The sequence below is a fragment of the Suncus etruscus genome, chromosome 20 (genome assembly GCF_024139225.1).
Source record: "Suncus etruscus isolate mSunEtr1 chromosome 20, mSunEtr1.pri.cur, whole genome shotgun sequence".
In the NCBI taxonomy this organism is placed as follows: Eukaryota; Metazoa; Chordata; class Mammalia; order Eulipotyphla; family Soricidae; genus Suncus; species Suncus etruscus.
In genome coordinates this window covers 24,762,408-24,786,415 of record NC_064867.1, presented here as the reverse complement: position 1 = coordinate 24,786,415, position 24,008 = coordinate 24,762,408, and the positions used below count along the sequence as shown (strand labels likewise).

Sequence of the window (24,008 nt, the reverse complement as noted above, 5' to 3'; positions counted from 1 at the left end):
TGTGTAAGGCTAGTGCTCTACCTACTATACTATCTTTCCAGTCCCCATTTCTCCTTTCCTTCTTGTATTGGGGCTCAATCCCAGTGTCTCACAGATGGTAGGAAATACTTAAGCCACTGAACTTCTCCTTCAGTCCAGGAAGGCATGAATCCATGAAACTTTAAAGACCAGTTTCAGGAGATGGGACTGTAGAGAGAGCATAGCATGCAGAATGTTTCCCTTCCACACAGTCGACCTAGGTTCAATCCCTGGCATCCCATATAGTTACCTGAATAGTACCAGTACAGAGTGCAAAGTCGGGAGTAACACCTGAGCATTGCTGTGCTGCAGACGTCTGCGTCCCTAAGCAAAACCTTAGTGGGGTCATAAAACGTCACTGGAAGAGAGCGGGTACACGAGGCAGACAAATATGAAATATGAAATAATTGAGACCACACAAAATGCATTGTATGGGGACCCACACCTATGAGACAAGAAACAAATTTTACTGTTCAGCTGATGACATTTTAAGCACAACTCTGGTATGCAAGGTGTCTTCAGGGAAAACAAAGGGCAGAGGATCATTAGGAGGGACAATACAATGGTACCAGACCCTAGAATTTACATATCAAATAACTACCCGATGTAGGTGAGGAAGAGCCCTGCTAGAGGTAAGGGGAAACATGAGCTGAAGATGTTTTTGGGTTTGCAAAAAACAGATTTTTCAAAAAACAAGAGGAAAGAACCCCGTTCTGCAAGCAATGTTTTTGCAGTGGCTGGAAAAACGATTTTTGGGGGGATGGAAATAATTGTTTACCATCATGGAGCTAGACTCAGAAAAACAAGTTGCTGATGCCAGGTTATACTCTAAGTAACAGTTACAAATAAACTAGCCAGTGGGGAGCTTATGGCGGGCTTTGGTACTGAAATTTCTTTGTGACTGCAGGATAGCTAAGGCCGAATGTCTGTAGTAGAAAAGGAGACGAAAATCAAATTAAAGGAAAAGAGAAAATGTAATGTCAAAGCCATGCCAGAAATATAGCCAGTAATCCACGCAAGGGTCAATGATTGACTTCTCCAACGGGCCTTCTGGCAGATATTTCTTGGGAGGAAAATTAGGCACTGCACCAGGAAAGCCAAAAGCCACATCTGGTGCGTGCTTCTCTAATAAATAGAGAAATGCATGCTGCATGCCTCGACACCGTTGGGCATGGCCCATAAACAAATAAAGAAAGAAAATAGTTGAGAAGAATAATTTGGAGAAGAAAATGGCCCTGGTAAATAGACCACCACAATGGTCAGTTTAGAATGTGCACTTCAGCTCCTGGACCACTATCCCCTGCCTAATGAAGGGACGCTCTCCTCCAGCATCCTGTGAGTTGAACGGTATGAGGCAATCCCCTGGGAAGAAACAATGGCATGTTGGGTGCCATGGGAACAAGCACTAAGGCAATCTCGCCAGGCACTCAGGTGCATGATACACACAGTCCATTTCTTGTCCCTGTACCAGTAAATACCTGATTTAATTAAATATTTCCATTAAGTCTCTGTGAGGTTCAACCCTCACAGCAAGGATTCCCTAATAACAGATGTAGGGGGACTGGCCTGCCCAAACACGAGGCTATCATCTACAGACCTTCTTGGCCAGATATTCTTTTAATGCCACCTGAATTCTTTCGCTTTCCCTAGCCCTGTATGGGCATAAAGGAGTCTGTGTTCTAATATATTATTGGAAGTCGATAGTCAGTGCCTTGAATTAGTTTAAGAAGCATTTATTTTCCTCTATGTTACTCCACCCTGGATTTAGGTGTAGCTACCTGAGACCCACCCATTTCTGGGAGGGGTCTTGGGAACCAGATATTATGTGTGACCTTACCTGCAAGACCCCGCCCATTCCTGGGAGGGGTCTTGGAATAGGGAGATAAACCCTGGAGCCAGGGGATTAGGGGGTCCCTGCTGCGCTCGCTGGCTTGAGGTGCTTTGCCTCTTTTGGTCTCTGACCAGGATGGAGGTCAAAGAAAGATGGCTGAAAGGAGTTAAGATGCAGGGCCAAGAATAACTAGTCCATGAAAGGTTATGAGATAGGCCACACACCTGTGGTGGTCAGGGCATGAATAAAGCTGATGCTTCCTGATGCCTGCCTGTGAGTGAGTTCAATTCCCGCCATTCACCTGGGCCTGAAACCCGCCAGCTGGATGGGGGTTGCTGAGCCACGTGGCCTGGGATGGCAGAGAAAAATCCTTCACCATCCAGATCCATCGTTAATTATTTAATGCTACACCTCTAAAATTTTTGGGGGGTCATACCCGGAAGCACTCAGGGTTACGCCTGGTTCTACGCTCAGAAACCGCTCATGGCAGGCTCAGGGGACCATATGGGATCCTGGAATTTGAGCCATTGTCCTTCTGCATTCAAGGCAAATTTGACCTACCTCCATGCTATCTCTCCAGCCCCTACTCTAAAAAAATTTTAAGCCATATTTAAGCATTGCTCAGGGTACTAGGTAGTGCTGGGAATCAAACTTGGGCTTCCCACATTGAAAGCTTCTACTCTGTTAAGCTTTCTGGTGCCTTTTCTCTCTATTCTTTAGGGACACTCACTATCCAATCCTTGCAGGAACCACGGAACACTTTCATCACCCTTAGTGATCAGAGCCTAGGCAGGTGAATTAATAAATGTCACCCGGTTTGGTGTCTCTGGTCCAAGTCCAGAGTTTGAACACAGGGCTCTGTGCCATCCTGTAACTATATGAAACTATATAAATGTGCCCTGTGGCTAGTCCCCCTACTAGGTGATTTCCACTGGGCTGGGAATGAATCTGATTTACCTACAAAATGTTGGTACTAAACAAGCTCCTCAGATCTAAGCAGTCAGAGCAAATGCTCCAAGCAAGAAATATCCAGGCATGCATGAGCATAAGTATCTTTTGTCACTGTTTCTCTTAAAATTAATTATCTTCTCTTCCCCTACTCATATCTGGGTGAGGTTCTGGGGGCTGAATCCAAGACACATGCTGACACAGGCTTATCTGTCACACTCTAGGGAGAGGGGGGTGACTACAGGGTTCAATTGGTGTCCAGGAACCCTTCCCTGTGCTCTGGAGATCAGGTGGTGCATTTAGTTAGTACATAAGGCACTGTACTATCTCTCTGGTTTCCCAACACCCTTTTTTGAAGTGACTCGCTTTGCTCAGTGTTTGTAGCTGCTTATTAACAGGAAATGCATATCAAAACAACCACAAGATATCATCTTACACCAGTAAGAGCAGAGGATACAAAAAAGACAGGAAATGACCAGCATGGGAAAGGATGTGTTGAAGAAGGAACCCTGGTCACTCTTGGTGATTCAGATGTCTATGGAAAACAATATGGAGATTTCTCTAGAAAGTAGAGCTGGGGTTCTCCCATATGATCCAGAAATTGTGTGTGTGTGTGTGTGTGTTTGTGTGTGTGTATGTGTGTAATCCAGCCCCTAGTGTTACCTACTTGCCCTGTTTTTTTCTTGATCCATTTCTCTTTGCTCACTGACCTTGTGAGATGGTAGTAGAACCATAAATCAGGTAGGACTGTTCTATTTATATAGCTAAAAAAATACCTCACAAGTTACATGGGCAGCTGAGTGATTTTCCATGACCATTATCACAAGTTACAGGCTTAACAGTGTAGGCTCATACTATTAAAAGAATAAATCCTAGACATCACTTTTTTCTTACTTTCTTTTTTTTTTTTTTTTTTTGGTCTGAGTCACAACCCGGCAGCGCTCAGGAGTTACTTCTGGCTCTACACTCAGAAATTGCTCCTGGCAGGCTTGGGGAACCATATGGGATGCTGGGATTCAAACCACCATCCTTCTACATACAAGGCAAATGCCCTACCTCCATGCTATCTCTCCAGCCCCCAGACATCACTTTCATCTCTAAACATTTAAGTAACTCCAAGAGATAAAGGGGATAAGGATTATTTTTATAATCTAACTACAGTATCAGCATCAAATCTAGAAGGAACTGTGCCTTCTGAATATAATCAATGACTGAATTTGATCTCCAATGATCTCAAATGTCATCCACTAAAATAAATAGTGTATCTTAAAGAAAAAAAGTTTTGTTTTTCACCAATGTGAGGGTTTTTTTTTTTTCCTTTGGGTTTTGGGGTCACGTCTGGCAGCATTCAGGGGTTACTCACCTGGCTCTACACTCAGAAATCACTCCTGACAGACTTGGGGGAACCATATGGGATGCTGGGATTCAAACCACCATCCTTCTACATGCAAGGCAAATGCCCTACCTCCATGCTATCTCTCTGGCCCCGGGAATTTTTTTTAAAAGGCCAGGTATTGATTCTTTGAGAGCTTTGTAGAATTCACTATATGGTCCTGAGCTTTTGCTTCTAGTAAGACTTTAAATTGCTATTTGTATTGCACAACTTAATGTGATTTTTTTGAATCTTCAAATATTAAGGCTTCTTAATATATGTCTCAACATATTTTATCCTAGAGAATGTTTCACTGAGATGAAAGTGTATTTGTCTGTAAATGAATGTTTCTGTGTATAGCTAAGCCCATTTCTTGGCATAATTAATTTAATGCTTGCTACTTCCTTGAATCCTTGTTAGCTTTTTTTTTTTTTTTTCCCCCATACATGACAGTACTCAGAGGCTACTTTCTAGTGGGGATCTAGGGATCAAACTTAAGGCTCAGGCTCAGTGCTTAAAGCTATATCCTAGTGGTTTTGGGATCAAACTCAAGTCTCCTGCTTGTAAAGTATGAGGAGCTCTTTCTGAGCTGTTTCTGTAAGAACAGCCCTCTCCATTATATTTTATTGATAATTTTGTAAAGAACTGTTGAAAGGCAGTTTTAGCAGTGTGAATAAGTGATTCCATTTCTTCTTTCTCACTGGGTTCCTGCTGAGAAGGCTGGTGAAAACTCTGACAGAGGTGATTTCAAGTGCTACTTTTCTGTTTTCCTTTTTATCTTTTTCTTAGCTGCCTTCAAACTTAATAAAATTTTTTTTTTGTTTTGTTTTTTTGTTTGTTTGTTTTTGGTTTTTGGGCCACACCCTGTGACGCTCAGGGGTTACTCCTGGCTATGCGCTCAGAAGTTGCTCCTGGCTTCTTGGGGGACCATATGGGACGCCGGGGGATCGAACCGCGGTCCGTCCTAGGCTAGCGCAGGCAAGGCAGGCACCTTACCTCCAGCGCCACCGCCCGGCCCCCAAACTTAATAAAATTTTTTGATAATTTAACAGTGATGCCTTCAGGTCGGTCATTGTGGATTCTAATAATTGAATCTTTTTCTGTTTCTTAGACAAAGATTTTTCATTCTTTCCTTATGTTTTCAGCTATTAATTTCTTTTTGGGGGGTTGCACACCCAACAGTGCTCAGGGATCAATCCTTGTAGGGTTTGAGGAACCATATTGGGTACTTGGGATTGAAACCAGGTCAGATGCGTGCAAAGCAAGTGTCTTATCCACAGTATTATCTCAGCTATTACTTTTCTGATTATAGTCTTTGCTCCCTCCTTTCTCTTCACCTTCTGAAATTCCCATTATGCTAATATTTACATTTAATTGGAATCTAATATTATAGATTTTATTTTTCTCTAGATCTTGTTTTTGTCTCTTCAATTGAAGTCATAATTTTTGTTTGGGGGCCACATCCACTCAGTAGTGCTCAATGCTTATTCCTGGTTCTGTGCTCAGTGATCACTCCTGGCTGGCTCAGGGGAAAATGGTGTGCTGAGGAATGAACCAGGGTTGGCTGCACACCAAATGCAAACACACTACCCATTGTACTATCTCTCCAGCCTGAAAGTAAAAGTGATTTTATCTTCATTTCTGAAAATCTTTCTTGGCAATATTGAGTCTACTTTTATAGTTTCCATAGTAGATTGAATTCCAGTATATTCGTCACATGAGCATCCTGGTGTTAAAAACAAAACCTACAGTCTATGGGGCCAGAGTAATAGTAGGGTGGGTAGGGCATTTGCCTTGCATGCAACTGACCCAGATCTTATCCCTGGCACCCCATATGGTCTACCAACCCTACCAGCAGTGATCCTTGAGTGCAAAGGATCCCTAAGTATAGCCAGCTGTAGCCCAACCTATCCCCTCTCAAACCCAAAATTTAGTCTCTGGTAAAAAAATGTGCTTTTTTGATACCTCAAACCTTCTGTTTAGTTGAGGTTCTATTACTTTTTTTTGTTATGATGATTCTCAATTCTTTGCTACCTTTCCCAATTCTGTCTCTTTAACTCTGCTCTCTGGAGGTCCGTTTTGTTAGAAATTAAAGATATAAAATACTATAGCCTGGCAACTCCAATGGTAATATTCATCTCATCTCCCTCTTAGGATTTGTTATTGCTGCTAGACTTTAGTGATATATTTTAAATTCATTATTATTTTGTTTTTGTTTGGGGCCATACATGGTGGTATTCAGGGCTTACTCCTGTTTCTGCATCCAGGGATCACTTTTAGCAGTGTTTAGGGAACCAAATGTGATGATGCTGGGCATCAAACCCTGCTCAGCTGGTACAAGGCAAGTGCTCTACCACTGCACAATTGTGCTGTCCCCTGAATGACTCTGAAGTCTTTATTCTTTTTTTTTTTTTTTTTTTTTTGGTTTTTGGGCCACACCCGGCGGTGCTCAGGGGTTACTCCTGGCTGTCTGCTCAGAAATAGCTCCTGGCAGGCACGGGGGACCATATGGGACACCGGGATTCGAACCAACCACCTTTGGTCCTGGATTGGCTGCTTGCAAGGCAAACGCCGCTGAGCTATCTCTCCGGGCCCCTGAAGTCTTTATTCTTTGACAAGTGTGGCCAGTGAAGCTAGCTTAGCTGTCAGAAAGAGATTTCCTTAAAGAAAAGTGATGGTGTATGAGAGAAAATAGTTAAACAAACAAACAAACAAAAAAAAAACAGGGGGCTGGAGAGATAGCATGGAGGTAAGGCGTTTGCCTTGCATGCAGGAATGTGGTTCAAATCCCAGCATCCCATATGGTTCCTTGAGCCTACCAGGAGCGATTTCTGAGCATAGTACCAGGAGTAACCCCTGAGCACTGCCCGATGTGACCCACCCCCCACCCCCCAAAAAAAAACAGCTGGCCTGGAGCCTAGTGGTTAATAACCACACCTCTGCTTTCACTTCCACACAGCTTCAGAATTAGCCACAGAGAAGAATTTAGCCATTCTCCAGTCTTAATGTCTGCAGACTGTACTCTGTATTATATGGCATTCTGGATTTCCAGAAATCTCAAACCGATTTTGTCTCCAAGCTTTTCCTGTAAGTTTACTGCTTGCCTGGCACTTACCCGTCACTGGAGGTTAAATGCAACATTAAAGTGCTTGCCTATAATTGTTCTCAACAACCTCCCTTGAAGGGATATTTTAATACAAGTCACTAAATGACTTAGTTCCTTCCACTGCCTTAGAAATAGGATCTTGCTGTGAACCTTAAGGATACCTATTTGGGCGTAAGGCTTTGAAAGTGATTTATTTGTTCACTCTGGTTGCTGAAAAGCTAGACTAGGAAGGTGAACTCGCAGTAGTCAAGGGTACTTGCAGAGCAGGAGGTGTGGAATGCAACTACAGTAAGTTGCGAAAAAGTCACAAAGCTATTCTCAAACTCAGCAGTTTTTCTTGAATAAATGATGCCAAGGTTGTCTGTAGCCTTCACTTTCTAGACATCTGAGAATATTGATTTAGACTATTTTGGGGGGGGTGGGGGGAAACTTGGCGTCATGCCCAGCAGTGCTTAGGGACTATTCCTGATTCTGTGCTCAGGAAAGACCCTTGGCAGTGCTTGCAAATCATATATGGTGATAGTCAAACTACAACTACTCCATGTAAGGTGTGCGCTCTACCCACAGCCCCATTTGGCCATCATTTTTGAGAAGTGACTTTTCAGAGGACTTCGTTATGCCATTTATAAAGGTGCCACTTGGCAAAAACTATAAAACTATTATAGTGACTCTTAGCCACTGAATATCAGTGGATTTCCTATATTCTATATATGTAGCCTATATATATGATATATCATATATATCATATATATTTCTTCCTGTATCTCTGCATTCACCTACAGCCAAGTAAGTGACCTGAGCTCTTCTCCAGAATACTTAGATTTTGGCATTTCTTGCCTAAGGAACTTCAAAAACAAGCAACATTTCTCACATAAATGCTGGGTCCCACTATCTTTGGGGTATCTGGCTGAAAGCAGGTTACATAAGAATAGGTCAAGCAAAATTAATTTGTCAGCAGAAAAACTGATTTATGATTTCTGTATTAAAATATAACGTTGCTATTAATTTAAACATTAATAATATAATATTGTTAATTTTCTATATTAGCAACATTAGACACAGAACCTGCTATTACTCCAGGTTCCAGGAGTTCCACTGGGGTAGGATGGTTAATTCATATGAAGCCCAAGCTTTAGAGATTAGTGCTGAAGCCAATCTGAGAACTGTACCGTCTCTATTTCTTGCTGCCCATGAAGTAAGTTAAGCCAAACATCTAAACATCCAACCAACCCAGATTTCTTCTACATTCATAGAACCATCTCGGTTAATTACAACAATGGAAGTGGAAGGGCAGTGCATTAGGAAATATAATTAGTTGGTCATTTTAAATCTCTTCGACAAGGTCAAAACAATAGCAGGTAGGGTGTTTGCTTTGCAAGCAATCAACCCTGGTTCCATCTCCAGCATCCCATCTGGTTCTCAGGGCCCCACGAGGAGTGATTCCTGAGTATAGAAAAAGGAGTTAAGTCCTAAGTACCATTGGGTGTGACCTAAAATCAAAACCAACCACCCAAAAACCCCACCAAAACTCTCCTACATATGGGGTGACTAGATGGATAATAGAAATAGAGGGGGCTGAGATACAAATACTTTAAAAGGGCCACAGGTCAGGTAACTTCCCCTTTTTGGTCCTTGTCCACCTTGAAGGCTGACAACCTTTCTTTGACACTTCACTTGTGCTTGGCAATGGCAGGAAAAGTAGTTTTCACCTGCTTTTTCTATGTGTGATTTATTTTTGTGTGTTTGGAGAATGAAAGAAAGAAAAAGAGCACAAGGCATCAAGGGACACTAGACTAGAAACAATGAGGGACATTATGAAACATCAAGTAATGAATTCAAAGAGGGACAGACTAGGACTACATAACAGATTGTGGGACCTAAAACCTTTTTCTTTAGGCTATTAAAAACTGTAGCTTTATAAACATTTGATAAACATCCAGCTTTGTATGCTAATTTCACAACCCTTACTCAAGGACACATATTACCAAGTATCAGTAGAACCATCAGATTTGCTTCCGTGGATTTATCCACTCACTGGTTTGCTATTTCAGGATTTACCTATATAGCAAAGTCTGTGTTTTACATTAAACAGTTTTTAATCCTTGAGTATAAAAAGTTATCTTTTATCTGCACATAACTTCCTCACTTTTTTTGTTTGTTTTGTTTTGGGGCCACACCCAGTGGTGCTCAGGGGTTAGAAATCACTTCTGGCAGGCACAGGAAACCTTAAGGGATGCTGGGATTCGAACCATCATTGGTCCTGGGTTGGCCTCTTGCAAAGCAAATGCCTTTGTGCTGTGCTCGCTCTCTGGCCCCAACTTCCTCACTTTTCAAAAAAATCTATGCAGGGTGTGGCCGGAATGGTGCAACAGGGCATTAGCTGAACAATAGGGCTAGATCCCTGGCGTCCCATATGGTCCCAAGCCAGGAGTGATTTTTGCTCGCATAGCCAGAAATAACCCTTGAGCATCACCGCATGTGGCCCAAGCCCTCCCCCAAGTCTACGCAGTTATTATTTGCGGGGGAGGGGCACACCCGGTATCGCTCAGGGGTTACTCCTAGTTCTGTGCTCAGAAATCACTCCTGGCAGGCTCAAGGGACCATATAGGATGCCAGAGATTGAACCCAGGTCTACCACCTGGAACGCAAGGCAATTCCCTATTCACTGTGCTATCTATCAATCCAGCCCCAATCCAGTTATTCTTAACCAATTACTCCCTGAAGGCACAGACTTTATCTGGCATTGTAATACTGGTATTTAAAACCTCAGAAGGGTTTGACAAGAGCCAGCTCTGATCCCTGAAATCACACACACACACACACACACACACACACACACACACACACACACACACACACACACATGCGCGCGCGCGCCAAGAGCCAGCTCTGATCCCTGAAATCACACACACACACAGATAAAAGAAAATATTGTGGAGTGGTTAACTAGGCCTTAAAGGTGAAAGTGCAATTTCAAACTTAGGGGATGATGAAAAGAAATAATTCTGATTGAATGGAAGAGACAGTACAGCAAGTAAGGTACTTGTCTTGCATGTGGTGGACCTAGGTTTAATTCCCAATACCTTATGTGATCACTAAGTCCTTCAGGAGTGAGCCTGAAGTATGGTAACAAAATCAAAAAATAATTTTAAGATTGGCTTTTCAAATTAAGAAAATGCACTTAAGGTGCTCACTTCGGCAGCACACATACTAAAATTGGAACGATACAGAGAAGATTAGCATGGCCCCTGCGCAAGGATGACACGCAAATTCGTGAAGCGTTCCATATTTAAAAAAAAAAAAAAGAAAATGCACTTAAGGTCATATTTCAATTAAGATTCAGAGAAGACATAAGACTTATAAGAGGAAATGAGAAATGAGGCAACTACAAAAAAATTAAAAGAATGGAAAGAGAGGGTATTTATACCGAGGTGATAGAGAAATCATCAATGGAGAATAGACTATACATTATCAGTTTTAGAAGTGGTGACTGGGTAGTCCTGACTTTCTATCTTCATTTCATTAGTTTCTGATCTAGAAAAGATACTCAAAGTCACACACAAGGGTGGGGAATTACTGTTATATTTTTCTGAAGTTTGAGGTAGGCAAATAGGTTCATTTTCCATCTTTGGAAGAGTAAATACACAACCATCCAACCAGTTTTGTACTGATAGAGCCAGATAGTACAGAAGGTAAGGCACTTACCTTGCATGTGGATGCTTTAGTAGACGCTGGTTCAATATTAGCATCATATGGTATCCTGAGCATAGAGTAGGAATGGTTCCTGACCTTGCTGGTTGGGCTCTTTCCATCCAATGAATAACACACCCTAAACGTAGGCAACAAAAGCATGAAAAACAAAACACCAACTTTGATTGAAATGTTTTTCATCTAAACTATTACACAGAAGAGAACAGCAAGTATGTCCACAAATGGGCAGTGATGATTGGTAAGGCTCAACACTTCAGGACTAAATGAATGAAATGAACTGTGATAACCAAACTCAATCTATCTTCCCCAAAGAACAGAAACGAACTACTCAATACAGAAAGGGTGAAGGCATAGATGAGTTTGTCAAGTAGTGATGGTAGATAAGAAACAAATAGAGGGGCTGGTGAGATAGCATAGTGGTGTTTGCCTTGCAAGCAGCTGATCCAGGACCCAAGATGATTGGTTCGAATCCCCGTGTCCCATATGGTCCCCCGTGCCTGCCAGGAGCTATTTCTGAGAAGATAGCCAGGAGTAACCCCTGAGCACTGCCGGGTGTGGTCCCCCCCCCAAAGAAACAAATAGAAGCAGAAATTGTGAGGACAGATTTGCTAGTTTTGCATTATTATATTTTGGGGGGTAGTGTATGTCACACCTTGCAATGGGCTCTGCATTCAGAAATTAACCCATTAGCACCATGGTGGTGCTTAGAAAGGATCGAACTCACGTTGGTCATGTGCATGGCAAGCAACCTGTTCTATCTCACCAGCAGTGCTTTTTTAGCTTTTATCACAACCAATGAGAATGACTGGACTTCTGTATTTTAGTACAGAAGCTGAGCATAGTGTAAACTCAAGGCAAATTTATGGGAAAAATTATGGAATTTGAAGCAGTTATCCAGTTAAGTCTGCAGGTAAGAATATGAGTGATTCTCTGTAAGTTATAAGATTTGGGGTAGCTAAAGTAAAATACATAAGCATCTATCATTGATAGATCAGAAAGGCAGGAAAGCTCTTTTTTAACTGCTATGTATCAAGAACCCAGCAGTTCCTAATGGGAACTGTATCTCCATCAGTACCTATCTGATGTTCAATAAACATCAGTTGCTGTCACATTAGGGTTCAAAAATTAGAAACCTAATAGAACTGAAAGGAATGCAGATTTAGTAAACCAAACATATGGTACAACTTTAAAATCACCAATTTCAACAAGAACCATATTTATGTTGATTCTTTAGGGCCTTAAGAGCAGTGAATGTGGAAATGACTACACATCACATTTATATGTCAAGCCAAGTGACACTAGGCACAAATTACTTCATTCTCTACCCTACTCCTCATCTGTTACATATTACTACTTACATGATTTTGAGATAGTTGAGAAAAACCTATTTACATGAAAAGACAAAATATTCATTTTTTAGTTTCTCATAAAACATGTTAATGAATGCTATTGATATCTATTTCCATCTAGCCTACATCCCAATTCTATAAACTGTTGATTTTGTTCTCTTCTCAAATCTTAATTTCCCTTTTCAAAGCCCATGGCACTTTAAGAAACTGAGGCATGTTTCACACTGTTTTAGACATATAGTGCTATAAAACATCCATCAGAAATGTCAGTTCTCTCTGCAACTATCTTGAGGTCCCTTCTTTATTTTTGGTGTCATACCTAGTAGTGATCAGGGATAGCTCCTGATCAGGGATAGCTCCTGAAGGGCTCAGGGGACCATCTGTGATGCTGGGGATTGAATCTTGGCTGGCAACATGCAAGAAAGGCAAGACTCCAACTGGCTTCACTATCACTATGGAACCCCCAGGGTATCTTATTTATTCCCCACCCCCCTATTGCCCCCTCATAAGTTGGCTGATTCAAATGTTGACAAGTTCTCATTTTTTGTTTTTATTTTTTTACTGTAGATCTTACAGTTCCTTAATGAAACTAGTTCTGATATTCATTCCTTATTGACTTTCCTTAGCAATGCATCTTTCTTCCAATTCTAATTAACACTATATCCTTTCAAGTTAGATTTCCACTAAACTGTAAGCTCTGAGGGCAATATCCCAAATTCAAGGTCAGTCCTTGCCCATTCCCCCCTCCCCATGTAATAGACAAGCAATTGGTGTTTGCTGAATAAATGGATTTGAAAAGCCCATTTAGAAATCTGTAATTTTAGTTGAACCTAACAACTAATTATGAAATTTTAACTGATACTATGAAATATTTTAACATAAGGTAAAGTTTGTGTGTAAAAAAGAAAGACACTTGGTTTATTGCATTAAAAAACTTTATTTCATTTAAAAGATCCAATATAAGCCAAATTAAACCCCATTTGACAGCTCTATCAGATATCTCCTGAACTAAAATGGCACTGAGTTGAGTGTCTTATTTTGTGAAAGGAGGTCATTTGCAATTACCACCATTTCTCCCAAAGTAGTTCTAGAGCAGAAGCTGGTATTAAAATACATATCAGATATTTCAGATGTCATCTTTCATGCAGAAGTTAAAAAAGCAAACAGGCTTTTCTATTCTGTATGAGGATCAAAAACACAACAGAGCCTGAATGCTTTTGACATACAAGGTGTAACTATAAAGGGACTAGCTGTGTTCATTCAAATGGTTAAGTCGTCCATAGACTTACTCCAACAATACTAATACTGTTCAAGTACTATTTACCTTGGGATTACCCCTCATTAAGTGCAGACCTAAAGAAATAGTTGATCAATCTGGAAGATAAACAGACCATCACAGAATGCTATCATAAAGCAATGGAATTTTCCTGCTGAGCAAGCGATTCAAAGACCCACCTCACACATATTTTCAGAAGTCGCATCATGTACAAATAGTGATGCAAGATCTAAGGTTCCAGTATGTGTGACGATAAATGAATAACAGCTTGTTTCTTTGTAGCTACACCTTGGATTTCATCAGATGCCATGAATCTAATGGTGTGTCTAATGAGTCCTTCTGGAAATCAATTCAGCAGATGAGTAAAAATAGCCTGTGAAAGAGAAGACATGGCAGGCGAGATTCATCCTTCCAATGTCCTCAGTGTTCTCCTGGAGGATGGACCTGGGCCCAAGGACGGAGGTTACTGAGAGGGAAGCTTCAATGTCATCTAAGGAAGACCTTTCTAACACTTAGAGCTGCTCAACAACCGAATGGACTGCTTGGTGAGGTAGAGTCACTGAAGTGTTCAAGGTGGAAAGATCACCCTTGTAGAAGGGACTCCTGCATTTGTTAAGAGGTTAGACTGGATGAACCTCAGAGGGTCTCTTTCAATTCTGAGATTCTAGAAAATTTCCTCAGGGAATTCAGAAGAGAATTCCTAAAAGGAAAGAGAAAGCACACATAACGTATACTTTTAGAATCCTCTTGAGTGATTTTTTTTCAAAAGGTACAATAGAAAATGTAGTCTGCTGTCTTTAAAATGTATATTCCCCTTCCTACCACCAATAATGAGGAGGGGTCCATTAGGACTTCTTTGTATTAAAAAGAAAAGATGGAGGATTACATTTGTAATTTCTGTAAATAGTTTAGAAAAAAATGCTTAAAATTAGTAGTCAATGCCCTAGAAACTTTATAGATCTTTAGGTAATATGCACAGATACAAATACATTATTCATTAAATACAACTCACATCTGTGTTTTATTATACTCTAAAATATACAGGAATCTTGATGTACTGAAAGAGTGCAAGTAAATACAGTATTCAAGCAGTCACTATTTCTATGTACATGCTCATTATTTCTTCAAAATCCCCACAAAATTATCAAATAGATCAAAATACTGTTCTGTGTTTTCACACTTTATATTCAGAAAAACCAGCTGATAATTTACAATGTCATAAAGTTTCCAGTTTCACAATACAAAAAGGATAAACTGAAATTGGGTATTTTGAGAAAATTTATGGAACGTTACCCAGACCTTTAAGAGCCCCTCTGTATGTTAACTCGTTTTCACTGGGAAAGTGACAGTTACAGTAAAAGCAGAACCATAAAAATAGTTATTTAAAAGCCTGCACATCAGCCTTTTTAGCTTTCCTCTGTATTTGGAAAGCGATTCAAATCCTGCAGGCAATAGCTTCTTTCCCCAAACATGTTACAAACATGATGCTTAAATGTGATTAGGACCTAAAGGCTTTAGAATTTTAAATCTTGCGCAACACAGAAAATCTTCCAAGAGACCTGATGATACCTTACAAGTAACAAAGGATTGTTTTTCTTCTGATTCTTCCCTAAAAAAAGGACAACTCACCAATCCATTCTGGAGGCACAAAGTAACATAAGTGATAAAGGTATTCTATCCAAAGTAGTGAGACTGAAACATCATTACCTCTTAGCTGCAACAGGGTGAAAATAATGTTCATTTTGATTTCGTGGAATTTTCTTCTTTCAAGAATTTCTTTACATTTTTTAAACAAAAATAGCTGAATTCAAAATTGGGCAAGAACAGCATGAGCCCAATCTAGCTCAAATCTATATTACAAGAATTTTCACCCCGACTGCATCCAGTCAGCTGGTTTTCCAACCTAGTATTATAAAAGCTGGAATTCTTAAAATTTTATGTAAAAGAAAGAAAATGTAAAAATACACCTGTTTTCTTTCATGTTTTAATACATTATTAGAAGGCTTTCAGATGTTTTCTTAAAAAAAATTAAATTCAAATCTCACTTCATTTTCAGAAATATTAAAGTTTGGTTTAGGTAACATCTCATCTCACCTACACCTGCAGTTTCCACAAATGGCATTCTATTACAAACCTTTAAGTTATTTGGTCCTTTGGCAATTTACTGTGCACATAATGCCTACTGTACCACATTTTTATTGCCTTTTAATTTATAGTTTTATTGGTAAATTAAATCTAGTGTCCTTATCTCTTCTTTAATAACAGTGTGTTGTAAGCAGATTAGGGTGCACAGTGTCCCAAATTTTCCTGGCACTGCAAAATCAAATTTAAAGGTTCCACAAAGCAAACTGACATCAAAACGTTTTCTTCTGGTCAAGTCTATTTCAAGATTCTAGGAGTTCCTTTTGCAAACTTGCCTTTAAAACTCTTCTTAATGTCATCCTTTTCTTATATTTGCTCACTCTGTGATCCTTCCTCTTAGGTTGAATTTGTATGTGAATAAGAAAGTGCCTTTTCCCTGAAGAAGCACAGTTTGAAACATTAGTGTCAGTATGTCCTTCTGGACCTCTGGCTCAGCTTCTTAGTAGGTCTCGGAATCAGAGTCATTGAGCTCATCCACATCAGTATATAAGAACTGCCCGAGAATGTTGTTGAAGCTGCAATAGGAGCTAGGTTCATTCCTCATGATAGGCAAAGCTTCAAAGCTAACTGTTTTTGAGGTGTTGGTATAACGGTTAATGGCATTGAAGGTCAGGGATGATAAAGAGTTACTTGCTGAGACAGGCATCATGGTGGCCAAGATGAGAGCGAGGCAATCAGCCACATCCTTATTGGGAGCACAAGCCAAAGCTGGGGTATAGCCTAGAATTAAAGACAAAATTAAAGAAGTATATTCCATGAGTAAGAAAGTAAGCCTGAAGGCTTTCAATTCTTGCTTGGTGTATAATAAACTGGTTTCCTTAGAATTACTCAATAGTTTCCATTAAGTAGGGAAAGAGATAATTGATAGAACTATGTATTTCATTGTATAAATGGTGCATTAAAACCAGCACAAGTAAAATAAAATAAAACAAACCTACACATAAAGGTCACATTTTATTTATTTTACAAAGGAAAAAAATCGGCATAAAATCTATGATGACTATGCAGTAAAATGTGACAGAGTGAACCTTATAGATAACACTGCAGAAGAGGAAATAGGCCTAACTCTCACAACTTATTCATCTTAACTCACAGAAGAGAATGGGCTAGAATAAGAATATAACTGACAAATTTTCATTCAGATGGCCATTACAGTCTTACCATCCATCTGTAAGGACTATATGCAGACAACTCGTATGTGTAGATTCATGAATCAATTATTGGGCATGTCCTTATAAAGATGGTAACTCTCACCAACTGAGATAAAATGTGGGGGAGAGTGAACAGTTTAGCTCGGACATGACATTTGGGAGGGGTCCAGTACATTCCTGCTAGTGCTAAGTGATCATATGCAGCACCAGGAATTGAAACAGGGCCTCCTGCATACATTCCAGACTGCTGAGCTATCTCTATAGTTACCATAGTATATGCTACTTATTTTTATTTTTTGGAGAAACACGATAGCTTTCTATTGAGACTTATTTAGAAAGTTGTGAGGGAGACAAAGAGAAAAGTACATGTTCAAAAGAGAACACTGGCTTATCCAGAGTAGAAACAAGCAAAGAAACATTGACAAGCAAGCAAAATGTTACATTTAACTGTTTATCAGACGTCCATGTTGATATGGCCAATCTATAAATATGGAACCATGAGATAGCATGGGCTGGTGATAAAAAATCTTGAGAATTCTCAGAATATAAGTCAGAAACAAGAAATGGTATGAGAAAATTGAGTCATTTTCGCTCTTTTTTTTTTGTTTGTTTTGGTTTGGTTTGGTTTTTGGGTCACACTCGGCGGTGCTCAGGGGTTACTCCTGGCTGTCTGCTCAGAAATAGCTCCTGGCAGGCACGGGGGACCATATGGGACACCGAGATTCGAACCAACCACCTTTGGTCCTGGATCAGCTGCTTGCAAGGCAAACGCCGCTGTGCTATCTCTCCTGGCTCCTTTTTGCTCTTATTTTTATGATGAGGCACACCCAGTAATGCTCACTCGAGGGCTCTATGCTCAGGGATTGATTGTTCTTGGTGGTGGCTACAGGGAACTTGCAGTGCCAGGGCTGGTTTCCTGCAAGGACTTAACCTCTGTATGACTAATTCTAATTTTCTAATCGTCTATAGATACTTCTGGTTGTCAAAAACATTTAGAAAATAAATGTAGATTAGGAAAGCTGATCAAAGACTGAGTTTTAGAACCTTCAATATTAGAAAGTTAGAAGGTAAGGGGGATAAATTTTTGAAAAACTGAAAGATGGATGAGAATAACATGAGTCCTGCAAAAACTGATTACAGGACACAAAGAAAAGAACTGTTAGGGAAGAAACTATAGTCTGAAAAGGGTAGAATATAGCACTTATATAGGAAAATTAGCTTTAGACATACATGGCATTTAAGGGTCTCAATAAAATTTTACTGAATATGTAACTAATTAATTGTTTGGATGTCACATTTGTGATGCTTAGGGCTTATTTCTGGCTCTGTGCTCAGGGTTCTCTCTTGGTGGGTAATGGGGACTATATGTGATGAGGATTGTACCTGGGTTGGCCACTTACAAGGCAAGCACACTACCCATTAGAATATTGCTCCAGTCACAGATCAAATTATTTTATTATCAATATAGATGAAAGAAATAATATTAAAACAAAGTTAGTGAACATAGATAAACTATTTATATTATTAGTTAAAAATTATTTTGGTTTTTCCAAGATCACTAACTACAAAAGACTGACTATGACAACCTCAACTGAGAACTTCCCCTGGGATTATAAAGAAAGACCTTGGAGTTTGACAACTAACATTGCTGGAGACTATAGTCAGTCTCATGACAGTATGCTTCAAGGGTAGAGACACCCTGTATCTCTTAGGCCAAGGGAATTTCCTTTCTAATTTCCCCAACGTTTACTGTGCTTATGCAAAAAAACAAAAAACAAAAAACGAAACAAAAATCACAACCAAAAAACTTGCAATATCTGCCCCCTTTACCTTTCTTTTTCTTTAATTTTATTTATATTCATAGCTTCTAGATAGAGGACCCTGCCTTTTTTTTTTTTTTTTTTTTTTTATTGAACCATAGAACATGAATCAGCTTGTTCTGCCTCATATTTATGTCTTCTTGCAAACCGAGAAAAAGAAAAAAAAGTGATGGGACCCAGGGGCCAAGCAATCTCAGGAGCATAGAGTAGAAATATAAAATGGTTAGCCCTGTGCCTCAGATATACAATTAATTTTTGATAAAGGGGCAAAAAATACAAAATGGACAAGGAAAGCCTCTTTAACAAGTGGTGTTGTTACAACTGGTCAGCCACCTGCAAAAAAGCAAACTCAGATCTCCATCTAACACCGTGCACAAAGGTCAAATCCAAATAGATTAAAGACCTTGATATCGGGCCCGAAACTATAAGGTATATAGAACAACATGTACGTAAAACACTATGACATTGAGACTGAAGACATCTTCAAGGAGGAAAAAGCATTCTCTACACAAGTTGAAGCAGAGATAAACCGATGGAACTATATTAAGCTGAGAAGCTTCTGCACCTCAAAGGAAATAGTGCCTAGGATTAAAAAGCCACCCACAGAATGGGAGAAACTATTCACTCAATACCCATCAGATAAGGAGCTAATATCAAAAATATACAAGGTACTGACAGAACTTGAGAAAAAAAAAACATTTAACCCCATCAAAAATAGGGAGAAGAAACAAAAAATTTCTCAAAAAAGAAATACAAATGGCCAAAGGCATATGAAAAAATGCTCCACATCACTACAATCATCAACGAGATGCAAATCAAAACAACTATGAGGTTCCATCTCACACCACAGAGACTGGCACACATCACAAAGAACAAAAACAATCAGTGCTGGCGGAGATGTGAAGAGAAAGGAACTCTCATTCATTGTTGACGTGAATGCTGTCTAGTCCAGCATTTATGGAAAACAATATGCAGATTCCTCAAAAGACTGGAAATTGAGCTTCTAATTGATCCAGCTATACTACTGCTAGGAATATATCCTCGGAACACAGAAACACAATACAAAAATGCCTTCCTAACACCTATATTCATTGCAGCGCTATTTACAATAGCCAGACTCTGGAAACAACCAAGATGCCCTTCAACAGATGAATGGCTAAAGAAACTGTGGAACATCTATACGATGGAATATTATGCAGCTGTCAGGAGAGATGAAGTCATGAAATTTTCCTAAACATGGATGCACATAGAATCTATTATGCTGAGTGAATTAAGTGAGAGGGAGAGAAATAGACACAGAATGGTCTCACTCATCTATGGGTTTTGAAAAAAAATAAAAGACATTTATGCAATGATTCTCAGGGACAAAAGAGAGGAGAACGGAAGGTCCAGCTCACGACATGAAACTCACCACAGCGAGTGATGGGTGCAGTTAGAGAAATAATTACACTGAGAACCATCATAACAAAATGTGACTGAATGAGGGAAGTAGAAAGCCTGTCTAGAGCACAGGCCGGGGTGAGATGGGACACTTGGGACATTGGTGGTGGGAATGTTGCACTGGTAAATGTTGTTTTTTTTTTTTTGTAAAATTTCTTTTTCATGTCTTATGTTATTATAAAATAAAACTAGAATTAACAAACATGCCAAATATTTTTCACTTTTTCATTACAGACACAGCACCTAGATAGTTTTATAAAAAACATTTGTCTTTCCACACACACCTCTGTCTACAATATTATTTTTCTCTTGGCCAGGTGGGATAAAAAAAGCAACAGGTTGGGACATACTTTAACTGCATGGAGCTTAAATATACCTCTTGTTTATTGAAGTACATCCTAACTCGGAGAAAAACAGAAAAGCACTTGTGTTCGACTTGTTTGTGCATTCCAAGATGACCACTAACAAAAACAACAACAACAAAACTTGAACAAGTTGGACAACAAGAATAAAAAACTTGGAACAAACCTCCTGATTGCCACAGTGAGTAAAAAGCATCCATCATCAAAGCTGAGACTGACCCCAACTCCAGTGTAACGCGAAGTTTCATAAGTTCATTTATTGAATGAACTTTCTTGTTATCTTTCTCTTTATTTCCTTGTCACAGCACTATTCCACATTAATTCCAGCTCTCCTCTTTGACCACTAACAATATCCCAGTTTACTTCAATATGGATTGAAAGATAAAAACCCTCTAGTAAGATAAATGTTAAGGGAAAAAATAAAGAACCTACTTACCGTTTTCATCTACTGCAAGAACACTTGCTCCTTTCCCCAGCAGTTCCTGAACCACCATTGTTAGCCCATTCCGCGCAGCAACATGCAGAGGTCTGTGGGTAAAATATATGTTCACATGTGTGTGCACATTCATTCTGACCCATATCCCTATAACCACTGTCCCGCCATCCTAAATTGGGATTGGGCATGTAATGATTGAAGCGAGGGCCCAATATATCCAAGACAAATGGCCTTTCTTGTTGTGCTTTCCCCCCCCCCCCCTTTTTGGGTCACATCTGGCACTGCTCTGGGGACATATGAAATGCTGGGGATGGAACAAGGGTCAGCAAAATCCAAGGCAAATGCTCTACCCACTGTACTATCACTTAGGCCCTTTAAGACTAACGGTCTCCCACTAAGCTTCTTTCCTGGCCGACTTTCCCCCTCTTAATTCTGATTGTCAGAGCATTTTTCTTAAGCTGTGAAGAGTTAGAGGCTCTACATGTATGAGTCATTTAGGACCCATACAAATTGAGTTCTAATAGCTCTGGAGATGGGAGTTGAAGACAGCAAAACCAATGCGGCACAACAGTTAAACCTAGTCTTGCACAAAAAGATTTGGCAACAGTTGAAATTTGTTGTTAGGGTCTAATACATAAGTGATCAGTATTAAAAGATCTTTTTCTTTACCGAGTCTCAAAGTAGAATAGAAAGGACAATGATAGACATTCATCTACAATTTACTTAGTAATCTCCAGAGATTTGGCTGCTTAGGGTAAAAAGATTCATTATTTTTTAACCCTAAAGAATTTTTATTTCATTCCCTCCCCCCTTCTTTTCTTGAGCCCTGCTGGTACTCAAGGCTTACTCCTGGCTCTAAGCTCAGAGATCACTCCTGGAGGGCTCAGGGGACCATATAGGATGCCAGGGATCAAACCTGGGTTGGTTGAATGTAAGGTAATTACCCTGCTTACGTTACTATTTCTCTGAACCCTTTAATTTCATTTTTTTCTAAGCAAAGAAAATAAACTTATCCCACATGGTTCCCAAAAAAGCACATGAAAACATAATTTTCTTTCATCATATTATGGATAACTGAAAAATAGGTAATTCCTATTTCCTATAATAAATTTTCAGTTCAAAAGGGTTTTCAGAAATGTTCTTTAATTGTTGAGTTTTCCAACTGTTTTCTTTTTAGTTGCTTCTTCTTTTTTTTTTTTTTTTTTTTAGTTGCTTCTGTGAGACAGATGGCAAGGGTCCCACATTAGAAAAAAAGTGTTTATATTGGATACTGAAAGAACTTACGTTTGCAAGGCTGCATTCGTTGCATTGATGAGGTTTCTATCTGTTATCTTTTCCAGTATTAACAAGGCACTAGTTTCATGACCCTAAAATCATTATAAATAACTCTTAAAAAAGCTGGATACTGTTAGAGATAGATTTATACCAATATTAAATATCCCCGCACCCCTGTCATCCACATACTACTTTATTCAATATGCCTATGACACATATATTCTAGGTTCTAGAGTATGGCTACAGGACAAGAATAATTACAATTAGAGAAATTTTAAAAAAGATGTCATATTTAGACTTAAGCATTGTGCTCGGAAACAAATCTAATTTACTATGTGTCTCTAAAAGTTAAAAATAAAGAAACCAGATGATCATTAGACATAGACAATAGAGCTGGTTCCTAGCTCTATTCAGTGCACTGGAAAACTTTGCTTCCTATGTTAAAAGTAATGATAAAACACATCCTTAAAACGGAACATACCTTGCTGCAAGCCAAATGGAGGGCAGTGTTTTTACTGTTATCTTGTAAAGTCAGATCTGCACTAGCACTGCTAACCAGCATCTCTGGGAGGAAAAGTTGCATCAGTTTTTATGTTTATAAACACATTTCTTAGAATACTAATAACTCGCCCCCAAGAAAATATAGAAAACAAACACAACCCTCTTGCAAAAACATAAATGCAAGAAAGATGTGATATTTTACATTGTTTTTACAGTGTTATAATCACACATTAACAAAACTAACAAACATTTCAGATCTTGGATATTGATTGTTTTTTCTCCTTTTTGAAGGGCCACACTGACCAGTGCTAAGGGGTTTCTCTTGGCAGTACTGGAACTAGAACCTATGCCTTGTGTATACATCATACATGTGGTATCTCTCTTGCTCCACAAATCTTTTTTGGGGGTGGTATTTGGGTCACATTCTGTAGTGCCCAGGGGTTTGTGGTCTGAAGAATTCAAACCAGGGTTAGTTGAAAGCAAGGTTAGTGTTGTCTTTTCCCTTTGAGACTCTGGTAACTACAGGCTCTCCAGTCTACCCTGTTTTACTAAATGAAAACAGTGTGACCCTAAATAAGAACATGGATTCTACATATCTGAAGACTTTAAATCTTAGGAGTGGTGAAATAACTAGTGAGAAATTCTATAAACTGGAATCAGAAAGTTTGGAATTTTATTACTATACTGAAACAATAATAATTATTTTAAGTGATAAAAGCCTTAATCTCTTTCTTTACCAACTGTATTTGTTTGTCCATTTTCTGCTGCCATCATGAGAGGTGTCTTCCCAGAAGAGTCCACAGAATTGACTTGAGCGTTATGGCTGAGTAATAGTTGCAAACACTCTACATGATCTGTGAAGGCAGCTGCATGGAGAGGAGTCCTGCAGATCAGAGAAATGAAAAGACTTGGCTACATTTCTGTTTATACATATACAAAATATTTTTTCTACATAAAACTACTGCCTGGGTTAACACAAGTAGGCTTACTGCCTACCACGAAGTTTTCTATTTCTGACAATATAAATGGCCATTAATGAAACTTGTACACATCAGAATAAAGAATTACATAAATTAAAAATTTACATAATTTGTAATTACATAATCACAAATTATATAACATAAAGAGCAATTTGAAAAAAGTCATCTGGTCAATTCCAATACCATCATCTACTGCAACTGATGTACTCTCGACCTTTAGACATTTTTTAGAAAATTAACAGTGCTCTATGAAAAGAGAAATGGACCTCTAAAATAAAGGATTTGGCATA

The 24,008-nt window shown here is 39.3% G+C and overlaps 1 protein-coding gene and 1 non-coding gene across 3 annotated transcripts in view; one reads left to right on the top strand and one right to left on the bottom strand.

Moving 5' to 3' along the window:
* Window positions 1-10,461: 10,461 nt before the first annotated feature.
* Window positions 10,462-10,568, top strand: LOC125998302 (U6 spliceosomal RNA). The gene has a single exon (XR_007491893.1). It is a non-coding gene; the product is annotated as a U6 spliceosomal RNA (small nuclear RNA).
* Window positions 10,569-14,601: 4,033 nt separating this feature from the next.
* ANKRD28 (ankyrin repeat domain 28) overlaps window positions 14,602-24,008 on the bottom strand; it is a 135,854-nt gene continuing 126,447 nt past the window's right edge. For both annotated transcript variants that reach the window (XM_049766131.1, XM_049766130.1), the window contains exons 24-28: window positions 23,476-23,621; window positions 22,719-22,801; window positions 22,247-22,329; window positions 20,963-21,054; window positions 14,602-16,473 (exon numbers count right to left, since the gene is read on the bottom strand). In XM_049766131.1, the coding sequence (XP_049622088.1) occupies window positions 16,193-16,473; window positions 20,963-21,054; window positions 22,247-22,329; window positions 22,719-22,801; window positions 23,476-23,621 (685 nt within the window). In that variant the 3' untranslated portion in view covers window positions 14,602-16,192. The remainder of the gene's footprint in view (window positions 16,474-20,962; window positions 21,055-22,246; window positions 22,330-22,718; window positions 22,802-23,475; window positions 23,622-24,008) is intronic.